The sequence below is a fragment of the Tetrahymena thermophila genome, assembly GCF_000189635.1.
Source record: "Tetrahymena thermophila SB210 genomic scaffold scf_8254667, whole genome shotgun sequence".
NCBI lineage: Eukaryota > Ciliophora > Oligohymenophorea > Hymenostomatida > Tetrahymenidae > Tetrahymena > Tetrahymena thermophila.
This window is the reverse complement of record NW_002476434.1, coordinates 2,110,390-2,134,485: the sequence shown is the minus strand read 5'-3', so window position 1 is coordinate 2,134,485 and position 24,096 is coordinate 2,110,390. Positions and strand designations below refer to the sequence as shown.

At 20.3% G+C, this 24,096-nt stretch overlaps 7 protein-coding genes across 7 annotated transcripts; 3 read left to right on the top strand and 4 right to left on the bottom strand. All coding sequences in view use genetic code 6, as the record gives it.

Moving 5' to 3' along the window:
• Positions 1–654: 654 nt before the first annotated feature.
• Positions 655–5,206, bottom strand: TTHERM_00042670 (transmembrane protein, putative; the record flags this gene model as incomplete). The annotated part of the gene is made up of 6 exons (XM_972178.3): positions 655–1,115; positions 1,171–2,119; positions 2,389–2,864; positions 2,926–3,394; positions 3,452–5,109; positions 5,191–5,206. The coding sequence occupies 6 exons, from the start codon at positions 5,204–5,206 to the stop codon at positions 655–657; spliced, it is 4,029 nt and encodes a 1,342-aa protein (XP_977271.3).
• Positions 5,207–6,006: 800 nt separating this feature from the next.
• On the bottom strand, positions 6,007–7,263 carry TTHERM_00042650 (inhibitor of apoptosis-promoting Bax1 protein; the record flags this gene model as incomplete). Its single annotated transcript, XM_972176.1, has 1 exon — positions 6,007–7,263. One exon carries the CDS (start codon positions 7,261–7,263, stop codon positions 6,007–6,009), a length of 1,257 nt encoding a protein of 418 aa, XP_977269.1.
• An 890-nt stretch (positions 7,264–8,153) lies between these two features.
• Positions 8,154–10,427, top strand: TTHERM_00042640 (exocyst complex component Sec6; the record flags this gene model as incomplete). Its single annotated transcript, XM_972175.2, has 3 exons — positions 8,154–8,330; positions 8,385–8,773; positions 8,825–10,427. The coding sequence occupies 3 exons, from the start codon at positions 8,154–8,156 to the stop codon at positions 10,425–10,427; spliced, it is 2,169 nt and encodes a 722-aa protein (XP_977268.2).
• Positions 10,428–10,930: 503 nt separating this feature from the next.
• TTHERM_000041635 (kinase domain protein) lies at positions 10,931–15,172 on the bottom strand (the record flags this gene model as incomplete). The annotated part of the gene is made up of 18 exons (XM_012797178.1): positions 10,931–11,018; positions 11,107–11,187; positions 11,350–11,439; positions 11,551–11,640; positions 11,774–11,854; positions 12,070–12,159; positions 12,266–12,355; positions 12,497–12,586; positions 12,799–12,888; positions 12,948–13,037; positions 13,213–13,299; positions 13,500–13,589; positions 13,720–13,809; positions 13,961–14,050; positions 14,192–14,281; positions 14,367–14,453; positions 15,028–15,077; positions 15,134–15,172. The coding sequence occupies 18 exons, from the start codon at positions 15,170–15,172 to the stop codon at positions 10,931–10,933; spliced, it is 1,503 nt and encodes a 500-aa protein (XP_012652632.1).
• Positions 15,173–15,810: 638 nt separating this feature from the next.
• Positions 15,811–20,154, bottom strand: TTHERM_000041632 (kinase domain protein; the record flags this gene model as incomplete). Its single annotated transcript, XM_012797177.1, has 18 exons — positions 20,086–20,154; positions 19,979–20,028; positions 19,338–19,412; positions 19,154–19,243; positions 18,958–19,047; positions 18,760–18,849; positions 18,544–18,633; positions 18,247–18,339; positions 17,978–18,067; positions 17,828–17,917; positions 17,565–17,654; positions 17,338–17,427; positions 17,163–17,252; positions 16,643–16,723; positions 16,486–16,575; positions 16,277–16,366; positions 15,997–16,077; positions 15,811–15,904 (listed from the first exon to the last, which is right to left on the bottom strand). The coding sequence occupies exons 1-18, from the start codon at positions 20,128–20,130 to the stop codon at positions 15,811–15,813; spliced, it is 1,509 nt and encodes a 502-aa protein (XP_012652631.1). The 5' UTR covers positions 20,131–20,154.
• An 889-nt stretch (positions 20,155–21,043) lies between these two features.
• On the top strand, positions 21,044–22,436 carry TTHERM_00041630 (hypothetical protein). The gene has a single exon (XM_972173.2). The coding sequence runs from the start codon at positions 21,166–21,168 to the stop codon at positions 22,339–22,341; it is 1,176 nt and encodes a 391-aa protein (XP_977266.2). The 5' UTR covers positions 21,044–21,165; the 3' UTR covers positions 22,342–22,436.
• A 210-nt stretch (positions 22,437–22,646) lies between these two features.
• On the top strand, positions 22,647–23,918 carry TTHERM_000041629 (hypothetical protein; the record flags this gene model as incomplete). Its single annotated transcript, XM_012797176.1, has 1 exon — positions 22,647–23,918. One exon carries the CDS (start codon positions 22,647–22,649, stop codon positions 23,916–23,918), a length of 1,272 nt encoding a protein of 423 aa, XP_012652630.1.
• Positions 23,919–24,096: the final 178 nt, after the last annotated feature.

The following is a 24,096-nucleotide window of genomic DNA, read 5'->3' as shown; positions in this document are numbered from 1 at the left end:
TTTATATCAATTATTAAAATTCTTAAGCAAAATTTATTTAAGTTCCAATATTAAATTAGAAATTAAACATGTATGATTTGGTTTAAAAAAACTATTTAAAATCAATATTAATTTCTTATTTTTTGATAAAAATGATAATTATATTTTTTAATTCTATTATTGAAGTAAATAAATTTTAAACTTATCTTCCAAACTTACATAATTTTTTATTTAAATAATTTTTCAGCAGTCAATTTCGCTTATTAATTATAAAAATATTTTTTATATGTAATTTCTTAAAAAAGGTAAACTTTATTAAATTATTTAAAAATATGAAAAATTTAAATAAAATTTTGTTACTTTTAGTTAGTCTTATGCCAAATATTAAATTCTAATAAAATAATAATAATATTTTAGTTACTACTTAATTTTAATTTCAAATTACAAATAACTCACAAACATATTATAAAAAACAAGCATATTAAGCTTAGCTAAAACATCTTTGCTGATATTTTTAATTTCATGAAGAAAAAATATTCCAATACTAATAATTTCTCAATTTGCAAAATATTTGATAATTTTATTTTAATAATTTTATATTAACTCAAAAAAATTTTTCATATATAGAATTAAATTTGGTTATTATGGAAAATTGTTGATTTTTAATTATATTTTTCAATCTTATCTGTCTTTATCATCTTACTAATCTTACTTTTAATTTAAGTTTATAGAGATCTAACCAAAATTTGTTATTGAATCTTACTTTTGTAAATTGCTATACAGAGCTTTTTAGAAAGAGTTTATATATGATTTAGGAGATTCCTGAGCAAAAGATGTTTAATTTGAGGATTATTCTCGCTAGGTGTTAGAATTGCATTATTATTTAGAAAATGTAGATTCTTATTTTTCTGTAAGAATTTTTTGCAGTTTAATTTAATTTTAGTATGCCTCTGTCTGATTTGGCATATTTATATTTTGCTAGATTTGTTTTAGGTTCTTATCGTTACTGCTATAACTACTTTGTTAGAAACTATTATTATTCCCCTAACTTAATATACCTAAACTCCTTTAAAAATTCTACAAGGATTGCAATTAATCAAAGTACAATGTCCTTCTCCTTTGTAACTTTTTGTTTACTAGATTTTTTAAAAATAGAAATAAATTTATTCTTTTTAAAAATAAATAAATTACTTGATCCAAAGAATGTTCTCTTCATACAATTACTGCTTTTCTTTTATTCATTTTTATAGGCATATATCTCAATGAGCTTTTTCCAATTTTTAGAAACTCTTGATTTATCAAGAGTATCAAATTAAACTTGATTAAAAAGCTTTGGGAATTTTCTTTTTAAATAACCAATAAAGCCATTATATTCAACTCCATTTTTTGCTTGTATTTTAGTTAAAATGATAATTAATATCATATAACTAAAAAATGAGCAATGAATAACTGCTATCACTATTTTTCCAATTGACTCCATTTACTCATTTTAGCTATTCTTAATAAAAATATTGAAAATTAGTATTAATATTAAGAAAAATGTGCTTTTATTCTCTAGCTAGTTAAATTTATCTCTATCATGAGGTTTCATAAACTAAGTTAGGACAAACAAAGCAATTAGAGCAAGTAAAATTATAATGGCGGTGTTAATAAAGGTAGAGCCTTCGTAGGAAGAAGAACAAACAAGAACTATGATAAAAGAACGGAAAAAGATTTTTACAAATTCCCAATAGTAATACTTTGGCTTATATCCTACAAACAAAAAGCCATATGCGAGTCTAATGCTAGTTACTTGTCTATTACTGCTTCGCATATCTAAAAAAGTGTATGAAAATATAAAAAAGATAAAAAGTCCATTATTTATAATCAGCAAAAGTACATTCTACCAATATTCAAATGTATAGCAAGAAATCAACAAATCAGATTATACATAGTTATCAGTTCCTACTTAGCGACAGAAAAGTCCTGAAAAAAAATTCTTAATATTGGAAGGCAGGAAGAATATCTGATAGTAAATAACTCCATGCATCAAGCTCTAATAAATAGTCATATGTTATTTTTATTCTATTTAGCATTTGAAAAACTCAACAATAGCAAATAACAAAGTAAAAAAGAAAGAAAAATATGGCCCATAAATCATCTAATTTTATTTAAAAATAATTTTTTTCATATAAATTTAATAAAATTTTTAATTAAAAAAATAAACCAAATTTTAAATAAAAAAAATTAAATATTTTTTTAAAATAAAAGAGTAATAAATTATTATAAAGTAATAGAATAGTTAGATTTAAGCTAAAAACACTGTCATATTTTATTGATATTATTCAACTGATTAAACAAAATTTTAATATTTGTTTGAAAAGATATTTGAATGATAGATTATTTGATAGAAAGGGAATTTATGTTTACTTTTATAAAAGACATTGGATAGTTTTATTTTTCTAAGAAAGGAGCTATATTACAATCCAAGACGTTTTTCAAACTTTCTATTGGGAAGGCTATGACAGATGGTGTTTGCATAGCTGTTTATATGAGATCAACATTGATTTTATTTATTGCTGAATAAATTTATAAATAAATAGTACAAGCCTTAATATAAAATGGAGTTTCATCCTAAATAGCAGACTTTGAAATAGAAAGCATTTCAAATTTTCTAAGATAATCAGCAACAAGAATTTTATAATTCATATCTTAAGTTGTGTACATGCCTATATAGCTATAACAAAATATAAACACAACAAAAAAGATAGTCTTCCCAATTTCTAAGGCACCTTATGTTTTGCATGGCTAGCAATCATATCCATTTCCTTGAACATATCTTTAACCCCAGTGTTTTCCTGAAAGATCACATGTCTCGCAAAGAGGACCAATGTGACCTTCTTTGCCTTTAATTATTATAATATATTCTGTTAAACGAAATAAAATAATTATTTAATTTTTGCTTACACAATTAAGAATTGTCTTTAATTTGACCAAGACAGTTTCCTTGGTTATTGTAACAGTCAAAAATTTAATCAGAGTTCTCATCCTTTCTCCAAAACCCATTCTGTAATATAATTAAATTTTCCATACATCCAGCAGAGCTTTTAGGACATAACTAGCAAACCTAAACAGAGTTATCTAATTTTGGAAATACTAATGAATACTCTCCAAATCCACAAGGTTAACAGTAATATATTGTTTAATTATTATACAATGAGTATATTTCTCCTTGCTTGCAAAGCCTCATTTTTATTTTTATGCTCATGTCAAAAGTTTTTGTATTATCATAGGAATGGTCTGCTTAGGGTATTTTAATTATATTTGTTATTAAACTTATCATCGTTGAAGTACCTGGGCGAGCATAAACTTATAAGTTATCAAACTAAATGAGCCCATTAGTAATGCTATTAGATCTTTTGTGATAATCACCATCCTAAAAAAAAATAAAAAATAAACTTTTAGATTTATTTTCAAGTAATAAAAAAATTACAATAGCAGTAATGTTGTTTAGGTTATAAGCAGTTACGTAAAATGGATCGATTTCTGTCCTAATTGAAGCTGGAAGAGTTTTATTGATGCTCAGATAAACTGGAAAATTTTCTTCATCCAAAAAAATTACCTAAAGTGGTAGAGTTTAGCCACTCCTAATATTTTTTATTTCGAAACTTCTTAAAAGTGAAGAATTTTAAAATAGAAGTAGCTTATTCATATTTTCAAACTTATCATGAGTGATTTCTTTAGGGTTATCATAATCAATTTTAAAATCTCTTGGATAAGAACCTATATTTCTACCAAAGAGCATTGCTTAGTTGTTGAATACTACAAGAGCTAATTTATTGTCATTGTAATTTATGTTGAAAAGTTTTTATTCAGCGTACCTTTAAAAGTAGTAAGGCACATAGTTAATATATCTTATTGCACCTCCTATTAAAGCACTATTTTCATAAAATAAGTTACCAATTTTACCTGTTAAAAAGTGGATATCTGAGTTATCAAGCATAAGGGCTCCACCTGAAGCAATGGCTTGATTTAATGTAAACTCTGAACTAGAAATTTAATTACAGGTAGCAGGTACTTGTGAGCATTTACTATTCTTTATGTAGACGCTTCCTCCATCTTGAGCTGTGTTGTTAATAAACAAAGATTAGATAATTTATAAAGAAGAAGTCCCGTTTGTATAAATGGCTGTTCCTTAACAGTTTTGGCATATATTATTAGCAAATGTTGACCTAATCACATTCAGCTGCTAAGTTTACCCAATGTATATATTCGCTTATAAGTTTTAATAGGCCTGAATTTATGTTAAAGTCACATTAGAAATACTTGTTTGAATTAAACTCTACTATTGATTATTGAAGTAGTAATTGTAGCACTCCAATAGAGAGATTCTATAATTTTTATTAAAATATGCCTACTCAATACTAACATATTTAACGCTGTTAGACTAAAACAAGGCTAAATGCTTAGGTGGTATCCAGTTTGTGTAAAGCACATTACTTGACTACATTTATTAATAGTATTGATTTTCTTCAGTAACGTCATTTTTAAGAATATTTAGAGACACATTTTCAGCAGATATTTGAGATATTTAGAGTATGTTGCCATTAATAATCTAAAATGCATTTTAAACAGCATAGAAAGATGAATATGTAATTTTCATTAGTTGCAGATAAAAGATGTTAAAAATAGATTATGCTCTTATGATTGTAGGAAGATTTTGACTTTAGTTTATAACGAAATTGTTAATACTCACTCTATAGACATTATTTATTCCAAAAAGAAATGGAATTGTACTTTATTACTATCTTGAAATAGTAACGTTATAGATTATGATATTATAAATTGATAGCTGCTGGATATTTTCGAAAACTAAAGGTCGCTAAATGTATTAATTTATGTTTTTGTATGTTATTGTAATATTATTAACTGTGATACTATTTGGGGAAAACTAATAGCAAGGCGATAAGAGAGAACTGAAGGAACTAGAATCGCATTATTTAATACAACTACCTTTCTACAGAATTGATATCTGTAATGGATTAACGCATTCTAAGCAGACTTAGCTACAAACTGGACCTGCAATAGAATTCTCAATAAGAAGGATTACTACTATTATAAGTAGTATAAGAATCTTGAATCCTCTTTAACCTTTTGAAAAATAAAACTCATAAATATGAGGAATTTAGAAGAGAATAAAATTTAAATGCTAATAGCAGTTAAATTGCTTACTCTTTGTGAAAAACATTAATAAGCTGACGTTGAGTGCTATTTGGAAAGTCTTATTTAAGAAAGTAGGATTTACAAATTTTGTTTATTAAAAGATTATAGTTTATTTTAATTAATTAACAAAATTTTAAAATACTCTTTGATTGTTGAAAGATACCATAAGATACAATAACCAACCAATCTTATAAAATTCTTAATTTGAAAAGTGAAATAAGATATATTATATACAATAAAATAGACAAATTCAATATTAATTTCTAATTTATTATTATTTTATGAAAAACAATAGCATTTTTATAATAAAAAAAAAATTAATTTAAAAATTTTTTTCTTATTTTAAATTTGTTAGTATCTTATTTTTATTAAATAGTAAAAATAAACAAAATTATGCTATTTGCATTATTCCATGATTATTTTCATATCAATTAATAATTTTCATAATAATTTAAATAAATAAAAATCTACTAAAAAATTTATTTTTGTGATTTTTTTTTGTTTTATTTTAAGAATTAAAAATAGTTTTTTCTATTAAATAATTCTAATAATATTTTTTTATTTGAATAAAGCAAAATAATTTCAATTTTGGTTTTCATTTTTTGAGTTAAAGAATTTTTAAAAAGTAAATTTAATCGCAAATATACGATTTAATAAAAAGAGCAAAGAAATAAATATTATATTGATTACACATTAATTTAGATACCTATTTAATATATTTTAATTAACTTTTTTCAATTAGAATATAATGAAGACATAATATTGTTATGTCAATTAAAATTCTATTAATTAATTACTAAGTGATACTTATAATTTATTAAAGACTCAAGACCTTTCTCTGAGCAAGATTTATCTTAAAAGTTCAGACACTTTCAACAATAAATTGAATACATCTAAAAATACTGTAACTGTGCTTATAACAGGATCTCTCCTTTCGAATTCTACATCTGATACTTTAGTCTGATATTCGTAAATAAGAAAATAGCCCCATACTACTATGCCCATCAATATAAAAATAGAAGTCAAATAAGAGAGATTAGTAAATATTAAAAATAGCTAGTAGACCATAACTGCACTACATGTTACGAATAATGTCGATCCTCTAAAGTTTAACTCTGTTTTAGTCGTTAAGACATATATTAGAAGCGAAAAATAAATTGCGGCCAAGGCTAAAAGAATTAAGAAGGCTAAACTAACATCATATTTATCTAAAATATAGACATAAAGTATAACTAAGCACATAGTTTAAGTGACTAATAATATATAATTTAGAGGAGTAATACTTACTGATGATCTAAATACAAAGCAGCCTACCGTTATGCTAACCACTAGACCTAAACTAGTCCAAACTATCCACATATTTTAGCCTATAAATGATATTATATCCTCTAAAAGATATGAAAACCAAACAGCGCCAATGATAATAAGAGTTTGAATAAGCAGCATAGTGTAAAGCTAGCTCAAGAAATTAATCAAAGCTGTTTAAGGGAAAACAAATTCCTCTGTTTTGAAATTTTGGTTTTCACCTTGCTTATTGTTTTAAATGATATTTGTCTAGCTTTCTTAAAATTACTGCTCTCCTATTTCTATTGTATTGTTATTATTTTACTGAAACTGTTAATTATTAGAACCATTATTGAACATATTTTTATTTTAGATGCCAGATTGATAAAAATTATTTTAACTTTATTCTTATTCATATTATTAGTTATATTGATTTTATAATGTTCTTTACTAAACTCCCTATTGTATATAATCATTAGGATTATAAAACTGCTAAAATAAGGCTTCTTATTACTGATTATAAGAAGATTAGCGATTTGGAGGTTTCCTAGGATTTTATTGTTGATCTTGCTGTTATTGATGTTAAAAATCTTGCTATTCAAATTATGAGGATCTGATTTGATTGTTATTGTTGTTTGCAAATGAATTCTCTTGCTAAAAAGATGGCTACTTTTAAAAATTATTAAAGTTATTATATTACACTTAGCTGTTTCTATTTGATATATTTCTATTTGACTAGCCTGCAAACGATGCACTTGGCTATGATTCAACTCCTTAAAATCCACTTTCCCTAATCATATTTTAATTGAAATAATAACTAATTTATTTATTTATTTTTTTTGATTATTCTTGTTTGAAAATATATCTTTTTAATTTTCAAAAATAGTTAACAATCAAATCAAATTAAATGAAATATTATTATATCTTTCTTTCATAAAATTTTTGTCATTTATTTCTTATTTTATTAAAAAATAATATATTAATCAATATATTTACTTAATCACTCTTTATGTTAAAAACTACTGAACAAATACATGAAATAAATTAAAATTAATAAATTAAGTAAATGCTTTCTTATTTTGACTAATATTTTTAAATTTTAAATTTTTAGACGTTGATTTTTGTTGTTAATCAATAAAAAATATTAAATGCCATAAAATTTATAATATTAACCCTACATATAAAATACATAAAGTGGAAATTAAAAGCATAATTTTCAATTTCAAATATAAGATAATATTGTTAACATGAGAGATCTAGGTAAAATACTTTAACAAAAGGCTTAAATTCCATGTATTTAAGACAACAATTTTATATACCAGAAAAATAAAAGAGCTCTGTTAATTTAGAATTTTTTTATGATTACTTCTTGTATTTTGATATATAATACTTCTTTTTAAATGAGAGAAAATTAATTAGACTTAATGGAATAATTATATTTTATTTTTGAAAAAAGATTTGTCAGAAAAAGAGCAAAGAATAGATAGAATTTATAAAATAGATGAAGATTATTTAATATAAAAAATAGATTATCATAAATGATCAATATAATAAAAAGTATAGATAAAAATTGAGAAAATTTTAATTAGGTATTTTAAAGTTTTTATATAAAATATTTGATAGTTAATAATCTTAAAATAAATTTTGACAAAATAAAAATTAAAAATAAGAAGTTTTTTTAGAATTAAATGTAAAAATAATAAGAAAAGGTACTTTTATAAGAAAAATAAGATATTAAAACTAACATAAATATTTGCTCAAACATTTAAAAAGATATTTAAAAGCTGGAGTCTGAGTAAACTCAATTAATTACTTAAGTTTAAACAAATGATATAAATAAGTTGCTCAAAAATATAAATTAACTAGTATCAAAAATTAAAGAGTTTTAATAAGCTTAGAAAATTATAATAAAATAATAGATTTCAAATAAAAATAGTAAATAAGATATAAATAATAATGATATAATAAAACTCGCTGATACAAGATTCCATATGGTGAATGCTTTAAGAGCATTAAATGAAAGTGTTTAATATTCTTTAAAATAATCTAAATAAATTTCAGTTTTAGAGGAGAATTTTTTAATGAAATATTTTAAAGATTTTGAAAATTATGGAAAGCTCACTTCTGATGAATCATAAATTATAAATAAAATTGTTTCTCTCATTTCAAATAAGGAAAATGATGAAAACGTATAAAATTAACCAGAATTAACAAAATTGATAGATCAAATTAATGAGAGCATAAAGGCAAGGTTTTAAGCAAAAACAAGTTAATTTACTGATACTTTAAGCATCTTGAATAATATAAAGTAACTATTTTTTTTATTAAAAAATTATTAATAATTAAATTTTAATAAAAGTTTCATAGCAGAAGACATGGTTATTGTATAAAAATATGTTGCTAAATGTTTCCCTTAGGAAATTAAGATTTTTAATATTTATGAGTAATAATATAGACTAAATTTAGAGAAAAGAATATAGAAAGATATTGAAAATGAAAACGTGTTATAGTAAAAATATGAAATTGTTACCAAATTAATTGAGTGGATTAGCTCCTATGAATAACAAATTATCAAAGTTGATGGCTAACCATTAGAATTTTCATATATTAAATCAAAATTAATGAAGTTTATGCCTTTTTTTTAAGATCATATGAGATAGGTTACAATTAATTTTTTTTAAGGATCGCTATAAGAAGATTTCTTTAAATTAACCATAGAGCAATTAGATAGGAGTATAGAAGAAGGTTTTAAAATAGATTTGAACTTTGGAATTGATTCCTTTAATTTTCTTAATAAGCAAATAGATACAATATGTGGTAAACTCGAAGTAAATCAATTTATTGAATGGATAAGATAAATCAGCTAAATTTTTCAATTGACTTTTATTGATCAAGAAAAAGAAATAATTTCTAAGCAAGTGAGTTAGATTTAGATAAAAATTTAATAACTAAGTTCAAGCGACACAAAAAAAATAAATAAAAATTCCAATGAATTTAGTGAAGATACAAAATAAGTTTAAAGAGAATGCAATTTAATAATTGCAAGAATAACAACTATTGTTAATTTATTATAGCAATGCTAACATTTTTCATTAGACACCTTAAAATTATCACTTTCTCATTATTCAAATAAATGCGAAGAATATTTTATATAAAGAATTACGAAAATTTTTAATTAAGATATCAGGTTAAAATTTAAATAGTTCTCTGATTTTCTAATTTCCTAAATAGTTTTGATTATATCTGATTAGCTTTATTACTGTTTTGCCCCACATTTATTTGAGTAAAGCATTTCAGAATAGGATTTTGACTTAAATCTAACTATCTCAAGCTAAGTAGAAAGTAATATTTTGCTGTTAATTGAAAAAGTTGACTAATATTTAAAATTGATTAAAAAAAATTTAAACCTTTAAAATTTTGTATATTTGAGCTTAAGCAAACTACTAATTTAAAACATGATAAATTTATATTGGAATTAAATCTTTGAAGAAGTAAAAGAAGAGTATGAAGACTAACAAGATATTATTTAGCTAATCTATTAAATATCAGTATGCATAATCTAAGAATTATCTCCAAATAGTAAAAAAAATAATTAAATTAAAGTGACGAGTTTATTCTCACCAAATAATAACTTTGAATTACTTGCTAAGAGAATAGAAAATGATTTAGAAATCTTATCCAATTATTTAAACAATAGTAGTCTAATTTCTTTTTCTAAATCTTCAATATAAAATTATATTAACTAATTTAATGTTTTTATTAAATCTATTTAAACACAGAGTTCAAAATTAAAAGAAATAATAACTCCTATTAAGTTTGCTTTTTAGTCTGAAATATCTCTATAAATATTTGATACAATTATTAGAATGAGATAAGAAATTTCTAAGGATGATAAAGATGAGCTATAAAAGGCATACTAAAAAACAATAATCTAAAATGACAAAGATAAAAATATATCATGATAAATTGAATCTTTTATAATTTAGTTAAAAAATATTTTAAATTAATTTTACCTAAAAAATTTAAATTTTATGAAATTAAAAAAATTCAAAATTCAAAAATAATAAAAAAATTAAAACCTAATTAAAAAAATTAATTTAGATTTTTTTGTTATTAATTTTTATGATTCTAAATTGAAAAATGTTTTATGAATAATTAAACATTTTTGCATTTTCTATTTTGGAATAGAATTATTAGCAAATATTCTTTCTTATAAATTTTTCTAAAATATTATATTTAAGTAATTTATTTTCAATAAAAATAAAATAATAAATATATTTATCTAATTTTTAAATTAAATTTTAAGCTTTAATAAAATTCTTTTAGTCCTGTTAAGGAAAAATTTTCTTTATTCAGTAGTTTTGTATTATTATTTTTTCATAATTAAATTTAAAAAACATTTTTTTAAAGATTGAAAAAAATATATAAATTATTTGTAAAACATTCATAATATTTCTTAAAAGAATCAATAAACTTATTTTTCCACTAATTTCTTTATTTTATTTATCGAATTTCTTATTTTTAATTCTTAATCTTTTTGTATATCACTATCGCTTTTATTAATAAATTTTAATAAAAAATATTTAATTAACAATTTTTCAAAAAAATGATAAAAAAGCTAAAGAAAAATATAAAAATTACTTAAAGTAAAGATAGAAATATAAGAAATTGCTACAATTTTTCAAACCGATACATAAGCTTTAAAAACCTTCGTAATTAGATCTTTTAAAAATAAAATATATTAATTAATTAATTTAAGACTCAAAAATAAAAATATTGAATGAATCATCTTATTAAATCTTTATTTACCTTAATAAATTACAATTATTTTTAAAGTTTAGAGTAAATTTAAAAATCAAAAAATAAGTATAAGACTTTATTTACTTTATTGAAAGAGTCAAAGTTTAGAGTTTTTTGATATTTGCTAAAGTAGTAGATAATAATTAAGCTACTTTTAACTCAATTTGACTAGTCCTTTTTATAATTTTTATTTTTAAAATTGAAAATATAATTTTTATTTTTTTAATGCTAATTTTTTCATATGAAAAACACAAAATAAAAATGAAAACATAAAAACTATTTTACTTCAGGTAAAGATTAAATCCTTTGAGGTTAGCACATTTTTCTAAACTAGAAATTAAATCTAGAATTCCTTAACTTCCAATTTAATTGTTACTACAGAAATAATAAGATCATTTAATTTTAATATTTGAATTAAGAATTTAGATTTAAAATTGTGAAATAAATTATTTAAGCAAAAAATTATAATATGATTGTTAAGTTTACAAAAAAATAAATAATAATTTACCTCAAATGTAACTCTAATTTTTAAACATTAATCAAACTTGCAAGAGTAAGACCTAGGCCTTGATTGCATATATTACAACGACTTTTATAAAAATTTAAATTAATTTAAATGAAAAATTAAATTTTAAAAATAAATAACAATAATAACTGTATTTATTTATTTTCTAAATTAAAAAATTAGATCAAATTTATGTAAAAAAAAACTAAATAATGTTATTTCTTGTTATGAAGAGCCAGTTTATCTGAAAAACCATAATAAAAATATTACGGTATAAAATAAATTAAAATAATTTTTACAGAATCCTAAGTGTTAAATGTTAAAGTTTATTGTATTTTACTAAAGCAGAAACTAAACCTTATGCTCCTGATGATCCAATTTAATTATCGCTACAAAAGTATTTATTTTGAATAAATATTTAATATATATTTACATAAAATTGCTAATTTTAGCAATAAGCTACAAAAATATAAATAAATAACTTTATATCTTTACCTAAGATCAAATTCCAAATCAGTTATACTTGAGCAATTAGCAATTAAAGAACCTAAAGCTGAAGCTCCTGTAGCAGATATTTAATTTTTGCTTTTAATATAAAATAGAAATTCATTATATGCTTAATAATTAAATTCAGGATAATACATACATGTATGGTTTGTTAAATTATATCTAAATATTTTTTTTACATAAATATTTATAATTAAATATGAAAATGAAATTTAGTACTGAAGGCTTAGATCTAAATTAGTCAGGTTTATGCAAGAAGATAAAGCTAAGCCTAAACCTAATGCGCCCTCATCATTTATCTAGTTGTCTCTTTTGATATATTAGAGAAATATTTATATATTTTTTTAAATAAAAAAATAAAATGTTCTATTTTATTAGTTATTTATTTTATTATTTTTTTGATTACTAAAAAAAAGCTAACAACTTTTTCATATTTTTCAAGAATAAATTTTTAGGAGTAAGATATGCAAAAAAAGAATTATTTCTTATAATTAGCAGAAAAATTAATAAAGTAAACCTACGATAATCTAAGAAACAGATTTTGCATATTCGAGCAGCCTGCTAAAGCTGAGCATAAAGCTATTGCACCACTAGAACCAATTAGATTTATACTTTAAATTTTTAATATTAATAAATAAAATAATATTTTTTTTTAAATAAGTATTCTTACGACATATCGAGGTATAACTTAGAAAGATTATAGCATTTTGATAAAGATTAACCCAAATTTGATGCAGCTTTTGAGTTTACCTTGCAATCACTTTTAGAAATATAATTTTAATATTTCATTACGTATTTGATAAGAAACGATTTTTATCAAGTTTGGAAATAAAATAAAAATGATATTTATGTTAAACTAAGGCTAGTATTATAAAAAGATCCAATATCTTAAGAAAGAAAATGATCATAAAAAATAAAATAAAATTATTTATTACTTAATTGCAATAGATAAATCTATGAGTTTAGGGACTAGAGAAAAATCCAATCCAGTTAAACCTTCGTCACCACTTAATTCATTATAACTTTTAATATTTGCATAAAAATAGATATTTATTAAGAATTTTTTATAATAAATTTATAAAATGAATTAATGGTTTAAATACCACTTAAAAAAACAACTTAATCATAAAAATATTTAATTTTTTATTAATAATTTGAATTAAAATAACGATATATTTTCAATCCATCCAAAAAATAATTAAATAAAAATAAAAATTTTTACTCAAGCTCTAAGGTTAAAGCTAAGAGATTTTAATGTTTAGCTAAAGCTGCTCCCAAGCCTTACATTCCATAAGAACTTAATTAGCTATCACTTTTATAAATTTTAAATTAATATTTTATTTTTAAATATCCAAAAAATGATTGCCAAAATCACTGAATATGAATGTTCAAATTAGGGATACTATTCCACAATAATTAATAAAACAAAAAATATTTTTTACTAAAGGTTGATTGTCAAATTAGAGAGACTACTGCACTCAGCTAATTTTGAAACTAAAATTTCTGCACCTTCATTTTTAATTTGAGTGTTTCTTTTAATATTAAAATCTAAAATAAATATCTATCTAACAATATTATTAAATTTAATGAAAAATGCTGAAAATATTATTTGAGAATTTAAATCGTAAAGTTAACTTTAGTAATTTATTGAGAAAAAATTTTTTTAAAAATAAATCTTTTTACCCAAGATGAAGCTATAGCGTCGAAAGGTTCTTGATTTCTGATAAATTAGAGCCTAAAATAGATGCACTCTACACATTAATTTAGTTTCCACTATTAATAATTCAAATAAAGATTGTTTATTAGTAGGATTTTAAAAATCAAATTTAGGATGAAAAGAAAAAGTAAATAAATCTTTTTAATTTTAATATAGCTTAATAAATTAAAGAAACCCTAAAGATAATGAATTCATACTATAAATTTAAATTTAATTTTTGGAGATTAGACAACATTGCTAAAGTACTGCATAAGTTTGATATCCCTTATCTGTCAATATTGATATATCTTTTCAATATTTAAAATTAATAATAAAAAATTTAGAAAAAAAAAAATATTAAATAATAAAAATTTATTATTAAATTTTTCTTACGATAATCTTAATTTTAAAGCCTAGACATTCGTGCAATTTAATAAGGCTTATAATAACTTTGATTCATCTTATGGACCAAATTATTATCTTACATTAATGTTTTATTAGATTTTTAATATTTAATAAGAATAAAAAATAATTTAATGAAGAAAAATTTTAAAAGAAAATTTATTAAATATAATCAATAGACAATCAATTTTAAAAAGAGTAAATTATAAAATCTTTAATTAAAATTGAAATAGTTTGTTTAAAATTTCTACCAAAATTTAAAATCAAAAAACGCTTATTAATTTATTTTTTGTTATTATACTTAAACATTTTTTTTATTGATAATTTCAATTTTAGAAAATGTTTATTTAATTAAAATTCAATAATTAAAATCTCTAAAGGTAGTACAGAGAAAATATATAAACTGAGCACCTAAAGGAGGAAAAAATTGTTCAAATATTTAGATGAGCTTCATATTAAAAAATAATATTAATTTAGGATAAACAATTTTGCCTATTTTAAATGATTTCTTAGTTAATAAAGGTGCCCAGTTCGACAATATTTATTTACTTTTGATAAATAAATGGATTTTAATTATAAGGTTTTAATTTTTAATTTTTTGAAATAACAATAGATAAAATCAATCTTTAAATATTAATCTATTTATTTATACTGAATATGTAACTCTATTTCTTTCAGAGGTGATAAAGAAGAGCTAACAAACTTTTTTTATTAAAAATTAAATTTAAAGTATAGATATGATAAAAAAAAATAATTACATCTTCTAAGTCAAAAAATTATTTTTTCTACTATGACATATTTATTTTTTTTCTAAATTTGGCAAAATGATTAATTTTTGATCAATAATAAAAAATTTATCTTTATTAAAAACTTTGAGAATATATTCAAATTTTGTTAATTAATAAAAGAAATTATTTTCTCTTTTTAATAAATGTGTTAAATTTAATTTTATTAAATTTTATTTTTATCCTTTTGATTTTCTGATAATCTTTTATGAAATCTTATTAAAATTATTTTCTATCTTAAAACATTTAATTATTGTTTCTTTGAAAAATTTAATTTAATTTTTTTAATTTATTAATTTTTGATTAAAAATCTTTATTCATATTTATAATATTAAGATTTTTATAAAACGAGAATACTAAAGACGAATCTAACATTTTATTTATAATTTTTAATCTTTAAAAAAGTAAAATGTAGATTTAAATTTTGATAAGCATTATTTTATATTCACTTTAAATTTTAATAATGTTATTTTTAATTAAATGAAAATAATTTTTTTTTTTAAATTCAACTTAGGCCTAAAAAGAAAAATTTTTTTTTACAATAGTTTTGTAATAGAATTTTTTCAAAATTATATTTTTAAAAACATAATTTAAATATTATAAGTTAATTATAAAATATTCATAATATTTCTTAAAAGAATCAAAACTAGTCAAGTAAAAATATATTTTTCCACTAATTTCTTTATTTTGCACATCGAATTTCTTATTTTTAATTCTTAATCTTGTTGTATATCATCACTATAGCTTTTATTAATAAATATTAATAAAAATATTTAAAGATATTAAATTAACGATTTTTAAAAATAAAAAAAAACTATAAAAATTTAATAAATTACTAAAGGTCTAAAGAGAAATATAATATCTTGCTGCAGTTTTTTAAACCAATACATAAGGTTTACAAACCTTCATAATTAGATCTTTTAAAAATAAAAATATATTTAATATTAATTAAATAGTTCATTAAGACTTAAACACAAAAATATTGAATTAATAATTTAATAAAACCTTTATTTGCCTTAATAAATTATAATTATTTTAAATTTAAAATAAATTTAACAATCAAAAGAAAGTTTATTTTAATCATTTTTATTATTTAAATATAAGTCTTTTATTTACTTTACTGAAAGAGACAAAGTTTAGAGATTTTAGATATTTGCTAAAGTAGTAGATAAGAATTAAACTACTTAAAACTCAATTTGATTATTCCTTTTTATATTTTTAATATTATAATTTTATTTTTTAAAATGAAATAAAAAAAATTATTTTTTTAATGCTAATTTTTTTCAAATACAAAATAAAAATTAAAAAAAAATCAATTAATTTACCCTAGGAATAGTTTCAATCCTTAGAGGTTAATACATTTTTCAAAGCTAGAACATAAATCTAGAATTCCTTAACATCCAATTTAATTGTTACTTTAGAAATTTAAGCAAAATATTATAATATCATGGTTAATTTTTCAAAAAATAATTAATAATATACCTTAAAAGTAAATCTAAGTATTGAACATTAGTTAAACTTGCAAGAGTAAGACCTAGACCCTAATCGCCTATATTACAATCACTTTTAGAAAGATTATAATTAATTTGAACTAAAAATTAAATTTTAAAATAAATTAATAAGATATAAAAATAAAAAATCACTGTATTTATTTATTTTCTATATTAAAAAATTTGTTGAGAAAAAAACTAAAATTCACACTTTCGTTGATTTTTAAAATAAAAAATCTATAATAAAATTGAAGGGGTGGGTAAATTCTACTGGCACAATAATTAAAAATTTATCAAATAATTTAGAAAATTACTTAAAATTATTAATTTATTTATCTAAATAGATTTAGCCTTATGTAAAAAATCTCAAATTTTTGTAAAAAAATTAACTTTTAGTAAATTAATAAGTTTTAAAGAATAATATAGTTAATTCTCTGTATGTTATGAAGAACCAGTTTATCTGAAATACCATAATTATTAAGGTAATAAAATAAATTAAAATAATTTTTTACATAATCCTAAGTGTTAAATGTTAAAGTTTATTGCATTTTACTAAAGGAGAGACTAAACCTTTTGCACCTTATGATCCAATTTAATTTTAGCTATAAAAGTATTTAATTTTTATTAACATTTAAATTATATTTATTTAAAATTTCTAGTTATTAAGATACAAATAAATAACTTTACCTAAGATCAAATTCCAAATTAATTATATTTGAACAATTTGCTATTTAAGAACCTAAAGCTGAAGCTCCAGTAGGAGATATTTTATTTTTACTTAAAATATAATATAATAATTCATTATATGCCTAATAACCAAATATTAAGTAATATGTATGAAATGCTAAATCATATCAAAATATTTTTTTTACAGAGAGTATATATTATTAAAAAAATAAATATTAAATTTGTACTCTAGGCTTAGATATAAATTAGTTAGGTTTATGCAAGAAGATAAAGCTAAGCCTAAACCTAATGCACCTTCGTCATCAATTTAGTTGTCACTTTTGATATATTAGAGAAATATTTATAAATGTTTTATTATTTATTTGCTTGATAACTAAAATAAAAGCTAACAACTTTTTCATATTTTTCAAGAATAAATTTGTAAGCATAAGATATAAAAAAAAGAATTATTTCTTATAATTAGCAGAAAAAATTAATAAAGTAAACCTACTATAAATAAAGACACAGATTTTGCATATTAGAGCAACCTGTTAAAGCAGAGCATAAAGCTATTGCACCACTAGAACTAATTAGATTTAATCTTTAAATTTTTAATATTTATAAATAAAAATAATATCTTGTTAAAAATAAGCATTTTTACTACATATTGAGTTTTAACTTAGAAATATTATTGCATTTTGATAAAGTATAACCCAAGCTAGATGCAGCTTTTGAGTTTACCTTGCAATCACTTTTTAGAAATATAATTTTAATATTTGATTTCGTATTTGATAAGAAAAGATTTTATCAAGTTTGGAAATAAAATAAAAAAGCAATTTAACTTAAAGTAAGGTTAGTATTATAAAAAAGGATCCAATATCATAAGAAAATGATCTTAAAAAAAAAATAATAAATAAAATTATTCATTACTAAATTGAAATAGATAAATCTTTGAGTTTAGAGAAGCAAATTAGAGAAAAATCCAATCCAGTTAAACCTTAGTCACCACTAAAATCATTACAACTTTTAATATTTGTATAAAAATAGATATATTAAGAATATTTTTATATTTATAAAATCAATTAATGGTTTTAATACCACATAAAACAAACATTAATCAACAAAAACATGATAATTTTGTTTTATAATTTGAATTAAAACAATATATTTTCAATTAACTAATACAACAACAAAATAATTAATTAATTAAATAAATAAATTTTTTACTCAAGTTCAAGGGTTAAAGCTATGAGATTTTAATATTTTACTAAAGCAGCTCCCAAACCTTACAATCCTTAAGGAGTTAATTAGTTTTCACTTTTATAAATTTAAAGTTAAAATTTTATTTTTAAATCTTCAAAACTGATTGTTAAATCACTGTATAAGAATATTCAAATTAGCAATACCATTTGACAAAAATTGATAAAAAAAAATATTTATTACTAAAGGTTAATTGTCAGGTTAGTAAGACTACTACACTCAGCTAATTTTGAAATTAAAATTTCTGCACCTTTATCTTTAATTTGATTATTTCTTTTAATATTAACATCTAAAATAAATATCTATCGAACGTGAGAATTAAAATCGTATGTTAAAATAAGGAATTTATTGAGAAAATATTCAAAAAATAAAACATTTTACCCAACATTAAGTTCTAATGTTGAAAGGTTCTTGATTTATGATAAATTAGATCCTAAAATAGATACACTCTACAAATCAATTTAGATTCCACTATAAATAGTTAAAATAAATATTATTTATTAATAAGACTTTAATTTTATATTTTAATATAGCTTAATAAATTAAAAAAATCGCTAAAATTAATCAAAATTCATACACTAAACGTAAGCTCAATTTTTAGAGATTTGATAATGTTGCTAAAGTACTGCTTAAGTTTGATATACCTTATCCGTCAATATTGAAATATCTTATCAATTATTTTTAAAATTAATAATAAACAGTTTAGAACAAAAAAAAAGATAATTATAAATAATAAATATTTATTATTAAATTTCTCTTACGATAATATTAACTTCAAAGCTTAGACATTTGTACAACTTAATAAGGCTTGCAATAATTTTGAAATATCTAAAGTACTAAATTATCATAGATTAAATTTTAATTAGATTTTAATATTAAATATAAATAAAAATTAATTTTTATTAAGTGTAAATTATAAACTCTTTAATTTAAATTGAAAAAGTTTGTTTGTTTATAATTTCTTTCAAAATGTGAAATAAAAAAATGTTTATTAATTTATTTTTAGTTTTTTTAGTTAAACATGTTTTTTTAACTGAAGGGCCCAGTTTAATTTGAATTTAACAAAATTTATATTTAATAAAAATTCAATAACTAAAGTATCTAAAGATATTACAGAGAAACTATGTAAATAGAGAGGAAAAATCTTTCCAAAATATAAAGTTACCCAATTAATATATGGCATATTGAAAAAGTTAAATTTAGGGTAAAAAATTGTACCTATTTTCAATGATTTCTAAGTTTTTTAGGGTGTACATTTTGAAAATTTTACTGTATTGATAATTAGATGGATTATAATTATATGATTTTAATATATCCTAGAAATAATTTATAAATTTTTTGAAATAACTGTTAGAATCTGATTATAAAATCTAATTTTAAATATTAATCAATTTATTTATACTGAGTATATAATTCTATATCTTTCAGAGGTGACAATGAAGAGCTTATAAACTTTTTGTATTAAAAAATTAAATTTAAAGTATAGATATGATACAAAAAAATAATTACATCTTCGAAGTCGAAAAATTTTTTTTTCTACAATGTCATATTCATTTTGTTTTTAGAGTTTGGCGAAATATTTATTTTTTAATCAATAATAAATAATTTATCTTTACTTAAAACTTTGACTATATATTAAAATTTGATTAATAAATGAAAGAATTTATTTTCTCATTTTAATAAAAATAAATAAATTAAATTTATTAAATTTTTTTTTCATTCTTTCTTTCTATTTTATTTTATGATAATATTTTATGAAATCTTTTTTAAAAGATTTTTTCTAATCTTAAACAATTTAATTATTGTTCCTTAAAAAATGTAATTTGATTTTTTAAATTAATTAATTTATGACTAAAAATATTTGCTAAGATTTTTATAAAACGAGAATACTAAAGAGGAATATAACATTTTATTTATAATTTATAATATTTAAAAAGTAAAATGTGGATTTAAATTTTGATAATTACTATCATATTTTATCTTTTTAAATTTTAATACTTGAAATTATGAATTAATGTATTAACTTTCACACTCAAATTATGAAAATATTATTGTGTCAACTGAAATTTTTATTAGTTAAAATTCTTTCTTTCTTATCCTTTTATATTTTTTGTCAGTCATCTTTACTAATTTGAATTTTTAACATAGAATTTGAAAACCTTTAAGAGTATTTATTGAATCTATAAATCTAATAAATACTTCATTTTTAGAAGATTATATTTACATAGTAAAAAACTATCTATTAAAAAAAATAAATTATTTATATTTTGATTGAAACTTATTTTCCAATTTCCATTTTTGATGTCATCAAAAACACTTTTTTTAAATAGTCTTCAATAAATTACAACAAAATTAAAAAAAATAAAAAATTAAGGTATTGTACAATGTTTATTATTTAATTTAGTTGATTTTAATCTTTCTTATTTTCCAGTCATTAAATTTCATTATTAAAATCATAAATTAAAAAGTAGAGAAAAGCTAAAGTAGATAAAAGGAGCACAGCTTTTTAATAATATAAGGAAATTATTATAAAAAATAATTATCTATCATATTTTAACTTATTTATCTTAAAATAATACAGAAATAAATATGGAAAGAAATATATTATTTTCATTTAAATAGTCTTGTAAATAAAAAAACTCATCTAATAGCATCGAAAATGAAGGTATTTAAGAAGAAGAAAATGATGAAATCAGTTTTTAAAAGAATAAAAGGTAATATGAATAGAAAAATGCAATAAAAATAATTAAAAAAAATATTAAAAAGAAGAAAAATAAAGTACTAAGTATATTGGACATAGTTTGCCCTTATGTGTATTTAAATATCGATTAGATGTACCATTTAAATGGAGATTTGATTGTCTGCTTATCAAAAACTGGAGAACTTTATAAATATACTCTAAAATTGTCTTCAGTTGAAGTGTGTAAAAGATATTTTTAATGTAAAATGAGCTCAATGATATTCTTGAAAGATTTCCATATTCCAATATAAATTCTTGAAAACTCTTAAGATGTAGAGAAATACAACTTTGCGTAGTAGCTTAAACTATACTAATTGTATTCTTAAGAATGTATTAATGATATATAGGAAATTAGTGAAGCCTATTAGTAAGATCGATAGGGATTCATATAAATAAATAAAAAAAGATCCTTATATCGCAAAGAATTAATCGAAAATTACATAAACACATATCTAAAAGATGATGAATTTTTTACTGTTGTTGAAGTAGGTCCAAATTTCGATCTGTAATAAATTGAAACTTTAAAACTATTATTAAGCAAAGGCTTGTTTGCTTTAATCGGAGTAGAAGAATAAGATATAAGCTAATATCTATTACATAGAGGCATGGGAGATAATATATTTTTTTCTTAAACAGAGAAGTTGTTTGGAATCATTTTATAAATTATATAGTCAAAAAAGTTTAACCAAATCCACTATTAGAAAGAATTCATCATAAATACTTTAGATGAACTAAAGATTTGTTGTTAAGCGGAATACCAAATTAATTAAGTAATTTACCCTGAAGAATTGAAATATTAAAGTGAGGGTAAATAATTAAAAGATTAAGAGTTTATAGTCTTAGTAAAGTTAGAAATATCGTGTAATCAAATAGAATCAATTCTAAACTATAGATAAAATAATAAAAATACCACTGATAATTAATAAGCTAACATTTAAAGCATCGAGTATTAAATTCTATCAGAAATATTCATTGAAAAATACTATCCTAAGAAATATAAAGATATATTTAAACTAAATGTATGACTCATTTTATTTGAATAAAATTGAATGAGCTTACCAATAATTTATATTAATTAGTGTTTAACTATATTAAGAAGAAATGATTTTTTATTCCAATAAAATATTTTTGTTTAAATGTAATATTTTTTGTTAAATTCTATTATAAAAAATAATATTAATGTAATCAATTTTATATTAATTTGTCTTACAAATTTAGATATAGGAGAAAATATTAAATCAAAGTATGATATTGATAAAAATTAATAATTTGACTTTTTAATAAAATAATAATAAATACAAAAAGAAAGAAAGAAAGAAAGAAATAAGAAATGTAAAAAACAAACATATAAGAAAACTGCTAAAAGCATAAAGGATAATTTAAAAGCATACTATTATTTGATTAAAATAATATTTAGCCATTGATGTGCTTATCATGTGCTAAAATAGCTTCTAAAAATAGTAACAACGTTATTGATGTTAATGAGTTCATCCACTCTGATGAGGATTCAATATTTTCAAATTTTCCTCCTTTAATAGATGATACTTTGTACTAAAAGTTGGATGAACTTTTAGCGGATTAAGAAAAAAACTTTTTAGATAAATGTATCAGCTAAGTATAAAATTATTTTTATCAGCTTAAAGCTGAGATCAATATCAAGCTTGATCTTCAAAGAGATAAAATAAAAAATAATATAATTTAAATATTTTGTTAAAATGATAGTCTAATTCATAGGTTTAACAATATATCATAAAAGAAAGAACTGTAAAATCTTTACAATAATTACAATGAATAGTCTGCGTAAAAGATAAAAGAAATAGTAAATCAAATGTATTAAAATATCAATCAGAACACATAATAAATAAAATAAAAAGTAGATGAAATAATGGAAGTTTTAAACAAATTTCGTTTAGATTAACCACTCTAAACAAAAAATTAATTAATTTAATTGGTGGAAAAAATCAACTTTTTCTAAGATTCTCTCTTAGATTTAAATAAAATAAATAAATAAGAATAAATTATTACTTCAGATATTAGGCCCCAACAAAAAGTTAATTAAATAGAGCTTTTAGGTTTCGAAAAATCAAAAAATTTTAAAAATTCCTAACAAATAATAATTGAAAAAACGAAGACAAATGAATTATTAATCAGATAGAGTCGGGAGGGGTTTGGGATATCTTATTCAAATTTTATAATAGATCCAAAAAAAAAATATGTTTTAAGATTTGAAATTCAGCCTTTAGATTAATCAAATTATTCAGACTTTAGTTTCATAGCAGGACTGATATAAGAAAACCATATAAATAGTAGTGAAATAGATTGTGGTATTAGATTACTCTATTAAGGTTAAAAGTCTCTTTCATCATCAAGTATTATTGAATCAACCAATAAAAATCTTGAAATTAGAATTCATCTTCAAGATTAATTATTTAAAATTGTTAGTCTTCCTAGTTATCACAATGTTTATGAACTATAAAAAAAAGAAACCATAAAAGAAAATTGTTAATTTAGATTAGCTTTTTTACTCTACTATACTTCACATAAATTTGTAATCAATTATTTTAGCGAAGTGAATAAGTTTGAAAATGACATTTTAAAATGAAATATTTAAATCATGAAAAAAAATTTTGTTAAATCTATTTTATTCATAAACTTAATACTTTTTGTAACCAAATTGGAAAACAAATATTTATTCTAATTTATTTTATAATTAAAAATAAATAAATAAAAGTAATTTATTCCTCAATTAAAATAATATCTAAGATTTCTTAGCTATTTAT